General features: G+C 40.5%; 1 protein-coding gene across 6 annotated transcripts in view; it reads right to left on the bottom strand.

Moving 5' to 3' along the window:
• Nucleotides 1-14,584, bottom strand: part of LOC110493770 (serine/threonine-protein kinase MARK1) — an 80,963-nt gene extending 66,379 nt beyond the window's left edge. For 4 of the 6 annotated variants that reach the window (XM_036949759.1, XM_036949758.1, XM_036949761.1 and 1 more), the window contains exon 1: nt 13,992-14,583. In XM_036949759.1, the coding sequence (XP_036805654.1) occupies nt 13,992-14,042 (51 nt within the window). In that variant the 5' untranslated portion in view covers nt 14,043-14,583. Of the gene's footprint in view, nt 1-13,991 lie in introns of all 6 variants that reach the window. The other 2 variants (XM_036949757.1, XM_036949760.1) reach the window with 1 other exon arrangement.
• Between the last annotated feature and the right edge of the window lie 6,125 nt (nt 14,585-20,709).

The raw sequence follows: 20,709 nt of genomic DNA, 5'->3' as shown, positions 1-20,709 counted from the left end.
CGTGACAAATTAAATTTTATCTAGGATCAGGTCCCACCGACTCTTAAACTTTTATCCATTATGTTCTAGAAGGAAAAACTGATCCTATATCAGCACTCCTAATATGACACACTTTGTGGATATGGGCCCTGATCTAGGATCAGTTTGGTCTTTTAAATCAAAATGAATAAGGGGGGGGGGTGCTATATGAGAATTCATGCAATCTACGCTCATATTCAACTTCCAGCTACCTAACTACCTGCCCTTCTAGTAACCTGCAGAACATTCCTGACAAATGGCATGTTGTGTAAAGACGCTCCCTTAAACATTGACAATTCAATTAATAAATCATTCAAAAGCCTAAAACAAGTTGGCCGAGATTAAACTTGCCTTTGATTTATCATTATATTTCCTGCACTGATAATAATCAACATAACCAAAACTTTTAATAGCGGACGCAAAACATATATTTTTTGCTCTAGCTCTGATGCAGGTCAACACTTGGGTAATCTCAGTCAGCAAAATGGCTTTGAAAAGACAAAGCAAAGACTGCAAGTGAAATATGAAAAGATATCTACCTCCAGCACACTATCAGATGGGAGAGTATATCCAAGTACTGGCATTAGCAGTAATATTGTCAATCAACTGCTCAGTCATTAGAAGCTATCGGGGCATATGTCCCCGCTTGTAAAAAAAGAAAGATGTACCAGTCAAAAGTTCAGACACACCTACCTCCTTCATGGGTTTTTCTTTATTTTTACAAATTTCTACACTGTAGAATATTAGTGAAGACATTAAATCTATTAAAATAACACATGGAATCATGTACTAAGCAAAACAAGTTTTCAAATCAAAATATAATTTTAATGCCACCCTTTGCTTTGATGACAGCTTGGCACTCTTGGCAGCTTCACCTGGAATGCTTTTCCAACAGTCTTGAATGAGTTCCCACATATGCTGAGCACTTGTTGGCTGCTTTTCCTTCACTCAGCTGTACAACTCATTCCAAACCATCTCAATTGGGTTGACGTCAGGTGAAGGCCAGGTCATCTGATGCAGCACTCCATCACTCTCCTTCTTGGTAAAATAGCCCTTACACAGCCTGGAAGTGTGTTGGGTCATTGTTCTGTTGAAAAACAAATTATTGTCCCACTAAGCGCAAACCAGATAGGATGGCGTATCGCTGCAGAATGCTGTGGTAGCCACGCCGTGTCTTTGTGAGACACAGAGTAGGTGAACGGAGGATCTCCGCATTTGTGTGGTTCTCACAGTGAAGCATGGAGGTGGTGCTGTGATGGTGCTTTGATGGTGACACTGATTTCTTTAGAATTCAAGGCACACTTAATCAGCATGGCTACCACAGCATTGTGAAGCGATACACTATCCTATCTATTTTGCACTTAGTAGGACTACCATTTCTTTTTCAACAGGACAATGACCCAACAGGCTGTGTACGGGTTATTTTACCAAAAAGGAGAGTGGCTGTGCTGCATCAGATGACCTGGCCTCCACAATCACCCGACATCAACCCAATGGAGATGGTTGGTTACTATATGATTTCATGTGTGTTATCGTATTTGATGAATGTAGAAAATAATTTTAAAAATAAATAAGGAGTAGGTGTCCAAACTTTTGACTGGTACTGTAGATATGTTTTGTCACATACACTGGATAGGTGCAGTGAAGTGTTGTTTTACAGGGTCAGCCATATTAGTACGGCACCATTGGATAAAATTAGGGTTAAGTGCCTTGCTCAAGGGTACAGATATTTTTAACCTTGTCGGCTTGGGTATTTGAACCAGCAACCTTTTGTTTACTGGCCAAATGCTCTAACCACTAAGCTACCTGCCGCCCCCTTGTACTAAAAGTACCCTTGTACTCAGTGTGACATATAGCCTACTCACAGTCTCACACTGTACCCATTTATTACCTGAACTGAGGTTGACCTGAGTCTATTACTGCAGTAAACAGGGTGTGTGTGTGTGTGTCTGTCTGTGAGAGAAAGAGATATTGACAGTGTCAGGTCTGAATGAATGAAACAATGGCATGGGACTCACTCTAGCTGTGGACTTACTTCCCTTTCACTGCCAGGGTTTGTCTCGCACAAAACACGACTGAGGGCTAGAGCGCTGAGGAATTACCTCATAAAATCAACATCCACCTAGTCCAAGGCTCGACTAACGGGAACAGACTGAAGGTCATTGTGAGGGCAAGAGAAGTTTATCTAAGCTACTGAGGAAGCTTTTTCAGGTCCATTGACTTTGGCGCTGGTTTTTATTCGTTTCCACCTCTTGGGGATTTCAGAATCAAAAGTCTTGAAAATCTATTGTCCAGTGTGGAAAAGTGAGACTCAAATAAATGTATCTGAAAAGGGACTAATTCAAGAACTCCTGTGGGAACTAATATGGTTTGACCCTCATGACTTTCAGTAAAACACTAATTTAAAACAGAATATCTATATACTGTGCATCTATTGACCTCTGAACTCAAGGACATTTTGAGAAGGAATATAGTCTTGTTGAACAATATCAAAACCACACAAGGGTTTCATATCAGCTTATTATCTGTGCTCATTTTGACGGTGATGCTTCACAAAAGTTGGAAACTGTAGCCCTGCAAGGACGTGAGGGAATTAAATTTACCAATTCCTCCCGAGCTTTGAAAGCAGATACCTTCCCTTACCTCATTCATGTCATCTAGAGCACAGATGTCTATAGGGGAAACTCCAATTATGTAATTTCCCCAACATTCTCTTCTCCCTTGCTTTGGCCCTGAGGGAAGCGTTGATCAAATGAACCTTGTCAACTGCTCCAGCGCAAACCTCAAACGTGGTCAATTTTGTAGCTCAACATGGTTGAGGACGTAATGCAGGCATGCCACAATGGCATCGGACTTCGCGGTCCCATCGATAATCTGTCCAATCCATGCAGAATGACAGAAACCTGGGACCGGTGTTGGATCGCATCGGACTATAAGAGCAGCTGTTGTCACTTGTATCTGGGCATTCGCTATGAACCTCTTGATTAGTTTCTCTCACAGATCACAGACATAGCTACCGACTTGTCTGGTTCGTGGGCACAGACTTTCCAAAAGCTAGAGTTGCAATGGCATTGCATGTGGGCTGTATCATCTGCTGCACTTAGGGTCATCTTTTTCTGGTCTTCATTTCGGTATTATCGTATCAATTAGTTTCCTCCTTTAGCTACTAGGGAGAGATGCAAATGCAACATTGACACTGGGAGTCAGGTGCAATGAGCTGTGATGCAATTAGCTTTACAACTTATGCAAATTTCCAGTCCCTAACTAACATACGTATACCAGAACCACTGAGCTTTATTACCTGCTGAAGTGGATAAACGTCCCTAGATTATTTATGTTTCCATCCAAGTGAGCCGCCATTGGCTGCTAGTAAGTGTACGCAACACTTGTGTTTATGCAGCGCCAAAGATGATCTGTATCGACCATTGCTGGTTTCTTGCGGGCACTAGCTATAAAATGTTGCCATATGTGCCACAGGGTTGCAAGGTGACTCTGCTACGGATCAAATGAAATCTAAATGGAACAGGGCCCGGAGTGGATGCATACTGTCAATCGTAAACACATTTACAGGACACCAATGGACCGTTCCTTTTCTTGCTTCACCCTTACGAGTCAGGGCCATTGACTGATGTGTTGTTTGAGAAATGAAATGCATTAGTTACTTTTCAAGAAAAGTCTGTTTATGATTCATTCCAAGGGGACTATTCTGTGTAAACTAAGCTGACCCAGGGTAATTTAATATGAAAGGCGCTGTAGAAAGTTAGACATACTTTGATGTCCAATGAGAGCCATGTTCTCTTCACAAAGAGGTTATGAGTAGGGTTGCACATTTAATGGAAAATATTCAGGGGTGGAAACTTTGTGGGAATTAACAGAAATATATGCAAAATAATATTAATACCATTTAAATGTAGATACCTTTTGCATTGGATATATTTACCATATCATACAAAAACCTTTTCATAAGTAGACAATTGCAAATGATTAAATCCTTCCAATAGAAATAAAACTTTAATTAAATGAGTTGACTCTTCACATGGGATAATTTCACTGAACAACATAAGGGAATATTAAATGATATTATTTTTATATTAAATGATCCAAACATTTTCAACATACATCTGTGAAACCATAGTCTAGAAACAAACGCTTTGGTTATCTTCCATGTCTTCTCCCTGGACCTCAATGTCCACCTCTTGAACATCAGACACTGAGGCATCATCTTCACGGTCACTTTCCAACCTAGTTGAGGTTGGCTCGTTGTCAGGCTCAAAAAGCCTCAAATTTGCCCGGATGGCGACCAATTTTTCAACCCTTGTCGGTCAGCCTGTTGCGTGCTTTGTGTGTGTTCCCAAACAAGGACCAGTTGCGCTCGGAGGTGGATGAAGTTGGTGGGATTTGGAGGATGATGGAGGCAACAGGGGAAACAGCCTCAGATCCACAAAGTCCCTTCCACCAGGCTGATGAGATATGGTGGCACGACTGCCATATTACATCTCCATCCCAAAGCCCTTGCTTGGAAGTGTACTTCACCAGACTGCCAAGAACCTTGCCCTCATCCAGGCCAAGGTGGTGAGACAGTAGTGATGACACCACAGGCCTTATTGATCTCTGCACTAGACAGGATGCTCTTGCCAGAATACTTGGGGTCCAACATGTACGCTGCGGCATGTATGGGCTTCAGGCAGAAGTCTTCACGCTTTTTGATGCATTTTTAGAACTGTAATTTCCTCTGCTTGGAGCAACTGAAGTGGGCAGGGCAGTACGGATTTCTTCTCTTACATCTGCAAGCAGAGTCTGATCAGACAGGATGGCATTGTCTCCCTCAATCCGTGCAATGGCTACTGCTACACGTTTCAGGAGTTTCAGGCTGCTTACCACTCTCTCACAAAATAAATCATCCAGGAGGATCCTCTTGATGGGGCTGTCCAAAATCAGCAGACTATGATATGGACATTTCTTGGAGAGACTCCTTCCCCTCCAGGAGACGACAACACCACCCCAACGGGTGTTGCTGGGCAACTACAATGTGGTGCTCTTATTCTTCTCACTTTGCTTGGTGAGGTAGATTACTGCTGTAACTTGACCCTTCACATACCTAACAATTTCCTTGGCTCTCTTGTAGAGTGTATCCATTGATTTCAGTGCCATGATGTCCACGAGGAGCAGATTCAAAGCATGAGCAGCACAGCCAATGGGTGTGATGTGAGGGTAGGACTCATCCACTTTAGACCAAGCAGCCTTCATGTTTGCAGCATTGTCTGTCACCAGTGAAAATACCTTCTGTGGTCCAAGGTCATTGATGACTGCCCTCAGCTCATCTGCAATGTAGAGACCGGTGTGTCTGCTGTCCCTTGTGTCTGTGTTCTAGTAGAATACTGGTTGAGGGGTGGAGATGTAGTTAATTATTCCTTGCCCACGAACAATCGACCACCCATCAGAGATTATTGCAATACAGTCTCTTTTCTCTATGATTTGCTTGGCCTTCACTTGAACTCTGTTGAACTCTGCATCCAGCAAATGAGTAGATAACGCATGTCTGGTTGGAGAAGTGTATGCTGGGCGAAGAACATTCAGAAATCTCTTCCAATACACATTGCTTGTGAGCATCAGAGGTGAACCAGTTGCATATACAGCTCGAGCAAGACATTCATCAGCATTTCTGACTATGTTCCTCCAATGAGTCAAAAACAACTTCTGATTCCAGGAGGACCATGAGCTGTTGCTATCGATAAGGTGTCCGATTCATTTTTTTAAACTCAAATAGAAGTAGAGGGACTTTTGTCAGAGGTTGCTTGTTGTGAGCGCAGAGGGAACTTTATGCACTTGGCCAGATGATTCTGCATCTTTGTTGCATTCTTCACATATGATTTGGCACAGTGTTTGCAAATGTACAAAGCTTTTCCTTCTACATTAGCTGCAGTGAAATGTCTCCACACATAAGATAGGAAAATTCCATGGGCACTGTAAAGATTTTTTTTTTTAAAGAGTGAAAAATAAAATACAAATCCAATTCCATGTACAGGTAAATAGTTATCTTACAACTCCTTTGTAAGATAAATGTTTTCAAATAAAACATGTATGGAAACAGGTGAATTAACACTCAGGCTCAAGCAAGCTAAAACCCACAGTTTTTACTACCAACTAGCAGAAATTTTAACAAGTTAGAAATTATTTAAACACATTTTGCTGTAGGCTACTACACTGCTCAAAAAAATTAAGGGAACACTAAAATAACACATCCTAGATCTGAATGAATGAAATATTCTTATTAAATACTTTTTTCTTTACATAGTTGAATGTGCTGACAACAAAATCACACAAAAATTATCAATGGAAATCAAATGTATTAACCCATGGAGGTCTGGATTTGGAGTCACACTCAAAATGAAAGTGGAAAACCACACTACAGGCTGATCCAACTTTGATGTAATGTCCTTAAAACAAGTCAAAATGAGGCTCAGTGGTGTGTGTGGCATCCACGTGCCTGTATGACCTCCCTACAACACCTAGGCATGCTCCTGATGAGGTGGCGGATGGTCTCCTGAGGGATCTCCTCCCAGACCTGGACTAAAGCATCCGCCAACTCCTGGACAGTATGTGGTGCAATGTGGCGTGAAAGTGAAAGTCACCGAGGAGTCACTGGATTCGGTTTCCTTTCCTGGAAAGCAGGTAGGTGCACCAGAGGCTCTTTCTATGGTGCTTTTTAAGAACAGCGATGACACCACTAAAATTCCAGCATTTGTGTGACAATGAGTGCACTGCCTGGACACAGCAATCCAGAAAGGTACATTAGCCCCCCCCCCCCCCCCCCGCCCCACCTCTTAGAAAGCCTCACTCCTTTCTCGCACCCCTTGAAGCTTGTTATGCAATTGTTGAGTGAAAGGCCAAGCAGTAATATGGTAAGCTTTAGTGAACTCCTCTCTTTCCCTCACTTTCACTCTCACTTTCTTTACGGGGAGAGTTACTGGTTCCTTACAGCCGGGGGGCTGTTAGTAGTAGTGCATTGCCTGCGGCGACAATGGGCGTTCTGACATCAGCAGAGGCAAGATAGTCATCCTAAAACTACACAACATGGAGGTTCTCTTTATGCCAATCTGATGGAAAATGGCAACCTTTACCCCCCAGAGGTTCATTTTCTTCTGATTTATTATCAGAACTTGTGTTGCAAGACCAAAGGGTTAATTTATGCACAGTAAGCAACTTTATACATACCATAAAGTGATACAAAATGATGAAAACCTTGGACTTTTTGTCAATTCTTTCCAACGCTGTCCTGCTTTTGAGAAATATTTGATGAGGTTATTTCCATCTCAATATATACCTGGAGAGAGGCAGATATTTGGCAAATGCAGGGCACACAAGTTTATTTGTTACATTGATTCAATGTGGGGAGGTGAGTATTGAAGCCAGTCAAGCTACTTTACCTGGCCCAGACAAGTTGCAGTCAGATATTCATCAACACAGGTCCAAGAGACTTTTCACCTGCATTTAATCGCATTTCTCTAATACAGGCTCTTCTAGAAGATTTAACACAAACAAAAAGCAAATGCCCTCCCAAACTTATTCCAAGCAGTCTTGAACAGTCATAATTTCCTTTAGGAAATCACGTTTCACTACATAGAACAGATACTAATCATTAGCCTACTATTATGCTGAACATTCAATAATATTCAAAGACATTGATTTGCAATTTATTTTTCAGCATTACACAATGTCTAGTAATAGGGCACTTAACTGGATTGTAATGGAAATCGGCCCTGCTACTGCAGTTAAGAGGAAACAGGACCCAGTTCTGTCAACTTGCATGTCTTCAAAAACCCATTTTCTTTCAGTGCAGTATTTTACAGTAAGTTGACAAACAACTCGTTCTGGAATCAGAAATGAAGTAAAGCACTTCTTTCCTATTTAACAGGCTTTCCCCAGACATAAGCTGGTAATTTTAAACATAACACAGAACTGAAACGTGATAGCTGTCAAGAGAAACTACGCTTCTGATGCCTGCCTTTTCAACGTTAGGTTACCTCAATGTAGGAAATTAATGTGTATTTCAAGGGTGAAATTCTTACCCGCCTTAGTCCCAAGAAATGAATATGGAATGATAGCAACACAAACAACAAAGCTGTGCAGAAGAATGCACTGTTCAGAACTACTGTAGCCTACTACTAATATATTTCATTCCCTCCTGACAGCATGGATCAATACCTCAGAGAAAGGGCAGTAGCACTTAGCTTTTCCATGTGGCATGCCATGCTTAAATGTATTAACTTATTTCATTAGTCAGCCATTAAATCTATCTTGTATTGAGGCAATAAGCAAACTAGAGACAGACAATATAATAATGGAAGTGAGGTATAGCTTCACAAAAAAAAAAGTAAAGTCATGTGGCGCTCATGGAATGGAATGTCATTCTTTCAATGAGCAGTGCATAGACCACAGAAATCAAGGGTTCGGCCTTTTTGCTCGTGAAAATGTCAAGGGATGCATTTGCTAAATACATTTTTGGGTGGTTGACTGAAGAGATTTTGTATCCAAATTAGGGCTGGGCAATATGGCCAAAATATTATATCACAGTATTTAAAAATATTTAAAAAATACGGTATTTTTAGTTTTTGAATAATAAAAGTAATCATTTTGAATAATAAAATAATAAAAGATACATTTGCTTTATGAGTAGTGAGTGATCCTAGGGAAGAAACACATACATTCTAAGTGATTTGAATGCGTCTTTCTCCATTCTGATTGTTTTATACTGTTCAATTCAACCAAAACAAATTTCAGCACTTTTATCATTTCTGCATTTCCTGCACTCAATTGCAGTGGTGGAAAAATTACACAATTGTCAAACTTGAGTAAAAGTTTAAATGTTTTTGGTTTTAAATATACTTAAGTATCAAAAGTAAATGTAATTGATCAAATTTACTTATGTATCAAATGTAAAAGTATAAATAATTTCAAATTCCTTATATTAAGCAAACCAGATGGCACCATTTTCTTGTTCTATTTTTATTTACGGATAGCCAGGGGCACACTCCAACACTCATACATAATTTACAAACAAAGCATGCGTTTAGTGAGTCCTACAGATCAGAGGCAGTAGATGAACAGGGATGTTCTCTTGACAAGTGCGTGAATTGGACCATTTCCTGTCCTGCTAGCATTCAAAATGTAAAGAGTACTTTTAGGTGTCAGGGAAAATGCATGAAGTAAAAAGTACAGTATTTTCTTTAGGAATATAGTGAAGTAAACGTAGTCAAAAATTAAAAATAGTAAAAGGACAGATACCAAAAAAACAACTTAAATAGTACTTGAAAGTATTTTTACACCACTGCTCAATTGAGAGAATTTCCACACTGCCACGTAGGGCTGCACGATTTGGGCAAATCATCAAGGACTTATTTTTAACCAAATGTTGCAATTGTGATTTGACTTGCCAAATAGAGCAAAACTGTTGGAATCATGGAAATAAAATAACTATTCTAATTCTATAGCTAGAATATAATAGTGGGCACTTTGAATACAGTGTTGTTTGAGATATCAACTAATTAAAATGCCAGGGAGGAGTAATTGTGACATAGTAGGAACTAAAATGTTGATAAGTGTTTTCTAGGGGACACTAAAAGCTTTGGCTACATTGTATGTTTTCTCTTAGCTACTTCATGTAGCTAACATATTCTTGCGTTGCCTATTCCTCTTTGATTGAGAAGATACAATTGCACAAACATGCAGATTTTGGTCTACACCATCACTTGTATTATCAGGATGTATTAGCTAGCTATTTGCTCTTACTCAGTACATTTATTAGCTAGCTAGCTATTAGCATAAGCTGCTAACAATTAGGGTCAAAGGATTTTGGGCAATTTGCTAAGAAAAGACAAACTAGCTGTTTGCTGATGTAAGAAACACAAACCTTTAGTGTCATTATAGAAAGCTAGTGGATTTATATTAAGAAGTAAAGTGAAAACAGCATTGTTTTCATCAACATTGTTGCATGTGCTGCATTGATCATGCAGACTGGACACAAGTGTCTCCTGGTTGAGGAATGTCAAATGAGATGCTTGAGTGACAGGGGGTGTGGCTAGGTCTGTGTGGAAAGTGGCACGGAAAGAAATTACACAATTAGCGAAATAAACTATAAAAATTGACATTACACATGGCGTATAACATTTAACAAACCAAACATTCAAATACCGGTGTAGAAGGTAAAGTAAAATCCAAAACTGGTCCCTGCAACAATAAATGTATATCATAAAATACGGTATACCGCCCAGGCTTAAACCAAATGAATTATACCAAAAAAGCAGTCCGCAGATATTGCTGACCCAGTCTAGGTGGATCGATACCAGTTGTAGGCCTATTAGATCGAATTTTAAACCACACCAATTGATTTGACAACCACTGTGTCATGTGACATTCCAAAAGAATGACAGAATGGTTCTGAAAATGTAGAAAATCTCCACAATACCTTTATTCTCACAAGTCAGTCTACTATTCAGAAGGCCTAAAAGGAAAGATGCACCCATTTTGAATGTTATTGTGCATCTCCGAGTGAAGTTAGTTCCCTAGGTAATTTAATATTTTCATGTGTATCTGAGCTATTTGCCGTTCAAGCAGGCAGAAATACAGCTGGTATGACAAGTTTTGCTTCATGTGATATATTCGACCATTGGCTTTCGTACTTTAATTCTAAGCTCCGCCCATTCAAATGAATAGAAGCCGCGTATGCGAAGTAGCGTTGGTTGGGAATTTTGGGGAGCTGCGTCCCCCGCGAACAGTTATCCCAGAGCCTCGTAGCTATGTCACAATGGGACACCGGATTATCGCGTCTGCTTCTGTGGACTCTGAATCACGCTTTACACGTGATCCAACAGTCATTCATAAACATGCACAATCACAAACACCTTTCTCAGTAACAGTTCAAAAAACTTGACTGGCTTCATTATTAAAAGTCCAACAAAGTGTTTTAGCAACATAAAATCTTTACATTTTCTGACAAGCAAGCACTTAGTCATTTTCACATTTTCATAGAATGTTTGGGGATGACGTAGAGTACGGCATGTGAAGATTCTAAAGCAATATAGAGAAGGAATCAAAGCAGCCGTGCTTTTGGACAACCAATTAAACACTGCAGTAAATAAAACCCAATAAAAAAAGCATCTGGCTTGTCCAAGCCATTTTTCACTTTGAACTGGACTGTGCTTACAGGCAGTAGCAACTTCGAAACTTTAGATCATTAGAATGCATTCGCCAAAAGCCACAAAATACACCTGAATGGTTTTCTGCAAATATATAAATACAACAGGAGTCTTCCTCCATTTGTTAACTTTACAGTTAATTTGATCAAACAACCATGAAAAAGTAGGCTCTCTCTCCCCCAGTTACGCACATCAACAACTAATGCTAGCCAGAGCAAGATGAGCCGTTTAAGCTAGTTGGCCGTCAAAATTGCACCGATAAACAATGGGAATTGTTGCCTACTCGTCCTTGTGCAGCTTGCCTGCAACCAAGCACCCAAGCTAAGGTTAAAGTTAGCTAGCTTGCTACTTACAGACAAATGAGAGAACACCGCACTCTGACCATGATTAGATAGGCTGTTTAAATGTTATGTAGAGCGTTCGTGACTATTACTTTTTTGGCCTGTTTACTGACACCGGCCATATTCAGCAGGTGTTGTGCGTTCGTAAATTCATTAGTTATTAGTGCTCTGAAATCAGAGTAGATAGCTAGAGTGAATTTGCAAACGCAAGCGATATGCTAACTGGATAAATTAATTGAAGTTCTTGCTAGCTACTGTAACCCTCAGTGGCCTATTCATATCAACAACAAGTTCAACAACTAATGTTAGCCAGAGAGAAAGGAGCTAAAATCTAACGAAGGAACAGTAGATAAGCCCTCAAACTTTTTAGCTTGTAGTTGGCCGTCAAAATTACACTAACAAATGATAACGCCCTTCTGCAGCATGCCTGAGGGGCGGCAGGTAGCCTAGCGGTTAAGAGAGTTGGGCCAGTAACTGAAAAGTTGCTGGTTCGAATCCCTAAGACGACTAGGTGAAAAATCTGCCGATGTGCCTTTCAGCAAGGCACTGAACCTTTATTTGCTCTGGATAAGAGCGCCATTTAAATGACTTAATCGCAAATGTTAATGCATGCTTGTCCCAAACAATGATTTATACACACACTAGATGACTGCCAGGGGGCGCTATGTTGATGACACCATGCCTCCTTCTTGGCACTCCCCCACCATTGTAAAGAAATATGCTGGAAGCTATAGAAACGCATTTATAAATGTCTACATTGCCACATTTATTCCCTTACAGACACCTTAATGCATATGTTTAAATTATGTGAGCTCAACATTCAAATATATATATATATATTTTTTTTTTTTTTTGATTACTAATGCTACTGTCCACACCAAAAAACTTAAATATATCTCATTTTGCCTTTAAAAACATTTAATTTAAATTATGTAGAATTCCATCCATTCCTATGAAGCACTGCACCTACTGAGGAGTGTCAATATGGCCAATACATAGCATCAGTAATCCAGGGTTTATATACATCATTGGTCACAACCTACGTTTTGACAACTGAATGGGAACTTGTCTACATGTCCACCCATTTGATCGACGAGATATGAGAGATATGCTAACTGTGGATAACAGTCGTTCAAGTTCGGACCTGGTCAGCTAACAAAATGACACCTGAATCTCTAGCCATAACCAGGAAGGGTTAGGCTCCGTGTTCTTAGCTTGCCAAATAAATGGCTACATGAATAGCTAGCTAATTAGCCACGTTATGACTGACTTGTGATCATTGCCCTTGTTAGTTTCATTGCATTGACATTCTTAGCCTTAGTTACATTCGTCCGTTTTTGTCCAAAATATTGAGTAATTGAAACAGTTCACTCGGAATGGCTCGAGGATGCAAAATGTACCAGGACAGCTGTGATTTACAACATCATAGCAATATTTGGGTACACATCTGCTGAGGAAATTCATATACGGCTATGTGGAAGCAGACTGACCATCCATGAGATCAAAATAATGCTTTCATAGTGTTTAACAATGACATTGTTTACAAACAGGAGGAAAAGCTTATATTTGGGGGTAAAGACAGTTGAACTAAACTCATGAGGCTTTATGAGTTATATTCTTAAAGAATGAATGGATATATACCAATCATTAAAATTGCAAGTCAACAAATGTATGTAACAACTAGGCCTACCTGCAACTACCTGAAAGCCATGTTAATTTTCTTAAAAATCTGAGCAAAATGCATCATTCACAATTTGTCATCAACGACCGTACGACAGACGATGATCATTCAAGGCACTTAGAGACGGCCTGCTGAGATGGATTTCTTCCCGCACGTAAGGCCTAACATGATCTCAAAGTTGAGTCACAGCTTTTGAACTGCATGGCATCATCGATGAAGGGGACATGGTCTAGATCTAATGTTGCAGTAGGCTAACAATTGCAATTGTCCTATGCTATGGGACATTTTAACAGCGGTCTCCTCCAGAAATTGAAATACCGTGTAACTCGTTGTTATAATCAGCGAGGCAACATTGTATCTGATTTGTAGACTACGGTTCCCATACATAGATAACCGAAAGCATCATTTAGAACGCAGTCTTCCACACAGACATGGCCCAAATTCTAGCTACTACAAATACGAATGTTTATGTGTAGGCTACGATAGTCTACAATGACATGTGTAAAATTTGATCCGACAAACAATTTCAAATGCGCTAACGTTATAAAATGACAATAGCAGAAGATGGGTAACGTTAGCTAAATCCCCATTGCCCCCACGGGCTATGCCGCTAACTTGCTCACCGATAGGTTACATAGACAAGCCCAATTTTAGCATTATTATGATTCACACGCATCACCACACAGACTTAGCAAAAAATAATATCGTCATTAGAAAAATATAGACCATAGGGAAGAATATACATTGGATACTTACATTCTCTGTATCACGCTCATTCACAGTGGGCAATGGCGTTCTGGTCGACATTTTGTGTGTACAGGCCGCTAAGCACCGAGCTTGGCAGCCGCCGAGAACAGTGCGACGAGGGAAATATTAATTATACTTTTTTTTACACCACCGGCATTTCCAACCCGACCGTCCAAACCGCAGTATTCCAAACTACAGCATATCTACTTCAAGGCCCGCTTGGAGCCAGCGCAGGGCTATCTATGCTGATAGATGCGCCCCCGGGTACGAGGCAAGCGAGTGTAGCGGGCCGAGAGAACGGATAGGAGTTTGTGTGAAGCAGAGAATCCAGCATTGATCCACCCTGATAGATGGGCTGACACACACTAGGAACGCGAGATGGGGGAATAGTAGTAAAAGGAACACCCTACACAGGAGCGACCTTCATTCTCCCTCCCAAAAGACGAGGATTCATGCAGGATAGCCTACGCGGGTACAACCAATGTTCATGGCATATATTTTATAGAACACATGCAAGCCAAAAAAATATATTCCTTCGTAACGCTGTAAAAGGAAAGAACATGACAGTAGCAACGCCAGGTGGCGAGAGAGGGATCGAGTAACATGAATCAAAGGGAGGGATTTTTTTCATTAAGAATGAAAGAACATTTTTAGGATGATGACGTCTTTGTAGTAGCAGGAGAAGGTTCTTGATTGTTGACCTATGCTGCCGATGATCTGCCTGCATGTGCGAACCTTTTGGAAAGCATCATAATGATCATCATTCTTGGGTGGAATATCATCTCGATTTAAATTATGACCTTCCTAAACATTCGAAGTACCCTATTTGTAAAGCATACCATAATTTATAAGCAAATTGGTCATTGATTCCTGGTCAAAATGGATGGACTTCGTATACATACATTAAAAATACAAGTAATATTATCACCTAGTTTAGTAATAGCAGAAGTAAAAAGCCATATCTAGGACTATCGTCTTACTTGCAATGTCAAAAGCTAGTTAAACATGCCAATGTTGCCATCTAGCGTTTATATTTCGGTAACTGCATTGATAAAGGAAATTTGCCTTTATGCTGTACCCTAACAACCCTGAATCCATATGCATTCATTTGTACAACTGACTAGGTATCCCCTATTCCCTTTCCGCCAATGTCACCATCCTGTGTTATGCTACATTTCTGGTACCCCGTGTACATAGACAGTAGCAACGTTACTCATTGTTTTCTTATTCTTTTCTCTGCATTGTGAAGGACCTGTAAGTAAGCATTTCACTGTTAGTCTACTACACCTGTTGTTTAGGAAGCATGTGACAAATAAGATTTGATTTCAGGTCCTATGTGTAATTTACAAGGTAATGAAATGCGCTTAGTTGCGCTCAAATATTTTGGCACAGTTGCACTTTACAATGGAGCAGAATGTTCCGTTCTCTTTTCAACACTGTTTGAATGGCAATGTTTTACACTGTAGGTTAGTGTAGGCAGGGTTGGGGAGTAACGGATTACATTAACGTAAGGAATTACTTAAAACGGTAACTATAATCCGTTACGTTACCAGTAGAAATATTGTAATTAGATACTTTTTAAAAACTAGATTACTTTTAAATTCAGAATGTTTACGAATTTTTTTTTGTTGACACTTGTTCTCAATGACATTCAAATCAGCATTGAAAAAAAAGTGCAAGTTTAAATTTGTTCCACCTGAGCGAGTCTGACCACTATGATGACTATGTTTGATGGATCATGGGAAAAGAGCAGTGAAGGCTTTTGTAGGCTAGTCCAAGCTATGTCTTTCAATGGTGCGACTGCTGTCGGCATCCGAATTGCCATGAATGTTTAATGCTTTTCGACTTGTCCCCAAATTAATATAATTGGTTGAGTTTGTTTTGATATTTTAACCTGCGTGTCGTGATCACGTTTGGTGTGGGGACAAAATACATTTATGCACGCGCGCAGCAGGTTTGGGTTGTCGTTCACAAATCTAAGTGTGTATTTTAAACCAATGGTTGAATTCTAAAAGTTTAAACTGCCTATCAATCATTGTTTTTGAATGCGCTTTTGCAACAGCTGCATAGTGCAGAGCAAGCCTACATAACCAACCCATAAAGTAATTTAACATCCATATATGGCCAGCTATGTAAACTTTAACATCGATTTATCCTGCAATAGATGTTCAATTGGTAACTTACATTTGGCTTCTTCTAATGCCTCTTAAGGGAAAATTAATCTAAAAGTACCTGAATGTAATCAGATTACGTTACTGAGTTTGGGTAATCCAAGTTACGTTACTGATTACAATTTGACAGGTAACTAGTAACTAAGGGATTACATTTAGAAAGTAACCTACCCAACCCCGATGGTAGGTACCTGCAATTTACCAATGGGTTTTGAGAGGATGCGAGGAGTATGCAATTGAGATTATCCCAATATATTTGAGCGCAACCTTCTCAAAACCCATTAGAGGAGGTCAGTGGGGAGGGACCTCTGGCTTTTGCCACCAATGGGTTTTGAGAAGGAGGCGAGGACACAAGGAGTGTGCAATTGAGATTCTTCCTGAGATTAATTTTACTACATTGAAAGCTTGACTCAGAGACCCATTTTCTCCACTTTTTAAATGTGTCAACTGGCAATCTGTGTAGATCCCCTGCACGACATCTCTTTGCCAGAGACAGAGGCTAATTTCAGATTTAGCCAGTAGGCTTCTCCAAATAACCATGTGGCTACATAAACATAACCTGGGGTGAGAGTTCAGTGGCGTAATAATTAGTCCAAATCCTAGAGAAGTTGCAAATGTAAAATGTTTTACAACGAAACGTTTAATTCCTAGTGAATACAGCCCAGTTCGGTCCAATGAACTGAATGACATGCTTCCCCAAAACAGTGCACTGTTCTTCAACAGCTTTTGAGGTATGTTTGCTCCCGTTTGGTGGGTGTGGCTTGGCAGTGTGGCCAGGGGTGCGTTTAGTTCAGTTCAATGTTTGCTACGTTGCATGACAGTTTGTACTGACCAACATGTTTCCCAAAACAGTCCACTGTTCAACAGCCTTTTATGGTCGTTTTGTGATTTAATATTATTTTCGATATTATTTGAAATTCAGTTTTCACACCCGATTTAACTCTTTATTTTGTAACACATTTATATTTCGTTTCATTACTTAGTTAGGGACAGAAAGTAGCCTATGTGTGGGACGCTTGGGGTGGGGTGTCACTGCCCCCAGTGGCAAGAAGTAATACATATGGTGATGGGCCAGGACCATATACTTGGATAGACAGACCATCTGTGTGCGTGGGCAGTGCCATTGAGGCCATCTCTATCTTAAAATAGTCTATTTTCTTCTTCACCAGTAAAATTCATTGGCTGATCCCTCCTGATGACCCAGCTGTCATGACTCCACTGGGTCATCAGGTCATGCCAACCAGGACATCAGGAGGGATCAGTTGGAAGTCCCACCCCATTGACTAAATCAAAATGGTGAAAGTACTCAATGGCGCTGCCCATGCTAAACACAGGCTTTTGGCCACTAGAGGACTCCATACAACTCCATTGCCAGGACAAACAGTAGGTTAGGTTTAAATTATAAATCAATCCTAATGTGACTTGGATTTAAAGGATAAGTGCCTAAACTGATGCAAGAAATATGGAAGGAAACTCTCATTCCCATTTTATAACAATCCAATGTTGTTTTTAAACTTTAGTAGTAGATGGAAGAATCAAGTACCTTTACCAGACAAAGAGGAAAAAAACAAATGAAGTCATGCCATGGTATGTTTATGTAATAAACATGTATCATTGACTAACCCCTTCAAACAGGGTTTGTAAAAACATCTTTCTGTTCAACCATACAAGATTTTCTGGTTTATCTACAAGACTCAAGAAGAGGTGGTCGTTCAGTTTCTCAAGCCTGATGACAGTTGTCCACAGACAGAGAATATTCACTCCACAACCATTTGGGAGGCAGGGGCAGAAACAAGATCCAGTGCCACAGGGCACAGCTTTGAATAAAAAGCATCCTTGCATGCCAGAACTGGAGAGGCGACTAAACATACCCACCTTATATCTCTTCCTAGTATTTCCACAGCTCACAGGGGCACTTAATGCCCTGCCAGGTTGACCTTCCAGCTAGACCGTTACCTCAGACACAATCTTCGATGCGAGGAAGCTATAGTTCTGAAGCATTGTGGTTGAGATGCTTGCTGGATTCATCGTGCTGGCATCTTCCATGTGAAGCACTCACGCAGTGACTTCAGGAGGACCTGTGCCAACTGTTTTGCAACAGTAGTTGACTGCAAGTGTGCCTCAAGGTTGAGACGACACGGCACCACATCAGACAGCGACTGGCTGTCAGTGATGTTGGTCGTGTGAATTGTGAATAGCTCCAGAGACTTCACAAGCTGCTCTAGCTTGGCCCAGCCACACTCCGTGCTCGCCTTCTGATTTCTTCCCTGTTAGCTATTGCTAGCTAGGGATAGTGATGCACAAGCTACGCCTATTTGAAACTTCACTGGCAGATTCAGAATGTCGAAAATTTGATTTTTGCTCAAAGTTCAGAAGAAAACAAACTAAATAATTGGTTTTTATTTGATTAGTTATTTTTGCAGTCAACGATAATACACTGAACAAAAATATAAAAACATGTGAAGTGTTGGTCCCATGTTTCATGAACTGAAATAAGATCCAAGAAATGTTCCATACGCACAAAAAGCTTATTTCTCTGAAATTTGGTACACAAATGTTTATCCCTTTTAGTGAACATTTTTCCTTTGCCAAGATAATCCATCCACCTGAGGCTTATCAAGGATCAGATTAACCTCTACGGGATCGGTGTCCATAAAGCAGGATGGTTGTTGCTAATGTGCGCTAATGTGACTAGAACGACGTAAGTAACATCCAACTTTCCAGGACATAGACATGTCTTATGTGAAGAAAGCTTAAATGATTGTTAAACTAACTGCACTGTCCAATTTAAGTAGCTATTATAGTGAAAAAAAAAGACCATGCTATTGTTTGAGTGCACAACAACAAAACACTTTTAGCACAGCAACTGGTTTGACACATTGACCTCTAAAGGTAAACAATGTACGTACATTAAGTAATCTTGCTCTGATTTGTCATCCTGAGGGTCCCAGAGATAAAATGTAGGAACTGGGTTCTACAGTTTGAACCCCTGCCGTCTCTGTCCCCACACCCACTTGCCATCTTGATGTGTGAAGGTTAGTGTCTTTTCTGTAGGGAAGCTAATTATCCATTGTGTATGACATTCCTGTAAGTCTCTTGTGCGGCTGCTCGGCCATTGAAACCCATCTCAAGAAGCTCCCCACAAACTGTTCTGGTGCTGGCATTGCTTCCAGAGGCAGTTTGGAACTCTGGGAAATTTTTGCACGCTTCAGCACTCGGCAGTCCCGTTTTGAGCTTATGTGGCCTACCACTCCTCAATAACATGTTGAAAGTCACTGAGCTCTTCAGTACGGGCCATTCTACTACCAATATTCTTCTATGGCGATTGCATGGCTGTGTGCTTGACTTTATACACCTAGTCAGCAACAGGTGTGGCTGAAATAACCAAATACACTAATTTGAAGGGTTGTTCACATACTTTTGTCTATGTAGTGTATCAATAAGATACGAGCTGAATGAGCCACCTACGATTGTTGCCAGCTATCTGACCGTTCAACATCATAACAATTCTTCTTCAGGCCACATCGATGCGCGCACATCATTAGTCCTCAATTTGGTATTTCCTGCCATCTGGAAGCTAGAACCATTGTGGAGAATTGCACAACTCTAATGGTCAACATTTTTCCACCTTGTGGACCATTTGAGTGTGTTGAAACAAACCAGGGCTTATGAAATGTGAGTTCTGGCAGAACTACAAGAAGTTGTAGCTGGGAAAACGTATTTTAATTAGCATAATTTTCACTGCAGGGTTATATTATGTATTGTTACAGATCATAGGGATTATCTGTCACAAATGATATTAGCAGTTTGATAGAGAATTCTGTGTCCCTTGGATGCCTGTCGGCTGACACTGTAGGACAGGGGAAACCAGGAGAATGACCCAGGAAGCCGACATATCCCGTTGAACCCCAGAATCCCTACGGATTCATATCTCAAGCAGCCATCGGGCCGCTGCTACTGGGACGCAGAGTGGACTGGAGGAAAGAAACCCAGAGCCATATCAGTGGGGGTGATGTCCAAACAGAAGGGGAAGGAGTAAGGGAGGGAGTACATGGAGCAAAATGCAAAGGCTGGGGGAACAAGTTCCATCCTTCCTCCTGAGATTTCTACCTGGTTACTTAAATTTGAAATGGTGGAGCTGGCCTGCGCTCATCAGTCAAGGCGGTTTGGGGTTTATCTGGACTGGCCCAGAGACGACCTGTGATTCTACCTAATCGATTCAGAACGTGGGTCAAGTGTCCCTCCTTATGCATTCCACATCACGTTCACGGAGCCACACTATGCAGGATTTAGGATTCACAGATCTTCATCCTCCATCACTCTGCAAGCCGGACTGACCCTCAAAACAAACAAAAAAATTGACTTCCTGAGTTTGATACTGATATTAACTTTGGATAAATATCAGATGTGGACAAAGCTTGAATATCATTGCAGAGGGTTATTTTTTGTTAAACTGTTGAAATAGATATTTTGTACTCTTACTCAAGCTAAACTCTACAAGTTACCAGTGAGATCTTATATTTGTTAATGTTGTATGCACAATATTTACCAAACGG

The sequence above is a fragment of the Oncorhynchus mykiss genome, chromosome 17 (assembly GCF_013265735.2).
Source record: "Oncorhynchus mykiss isolate Arlee chromosome 17, USDA_OmykA_1.1, whole genome shotgun sequence".
Lineage (NCBI taxonomy): Eukaryota > Metazoa > Chordata > Actinopteri > Salmoniformes > Salmonidae > Oncorhynchus > Oncorhynchus mykiss.
Note: the sequence above shows the minus strand (reverse complement) of the source record. Positions and strands in the feature narration are given on the sequence as shown.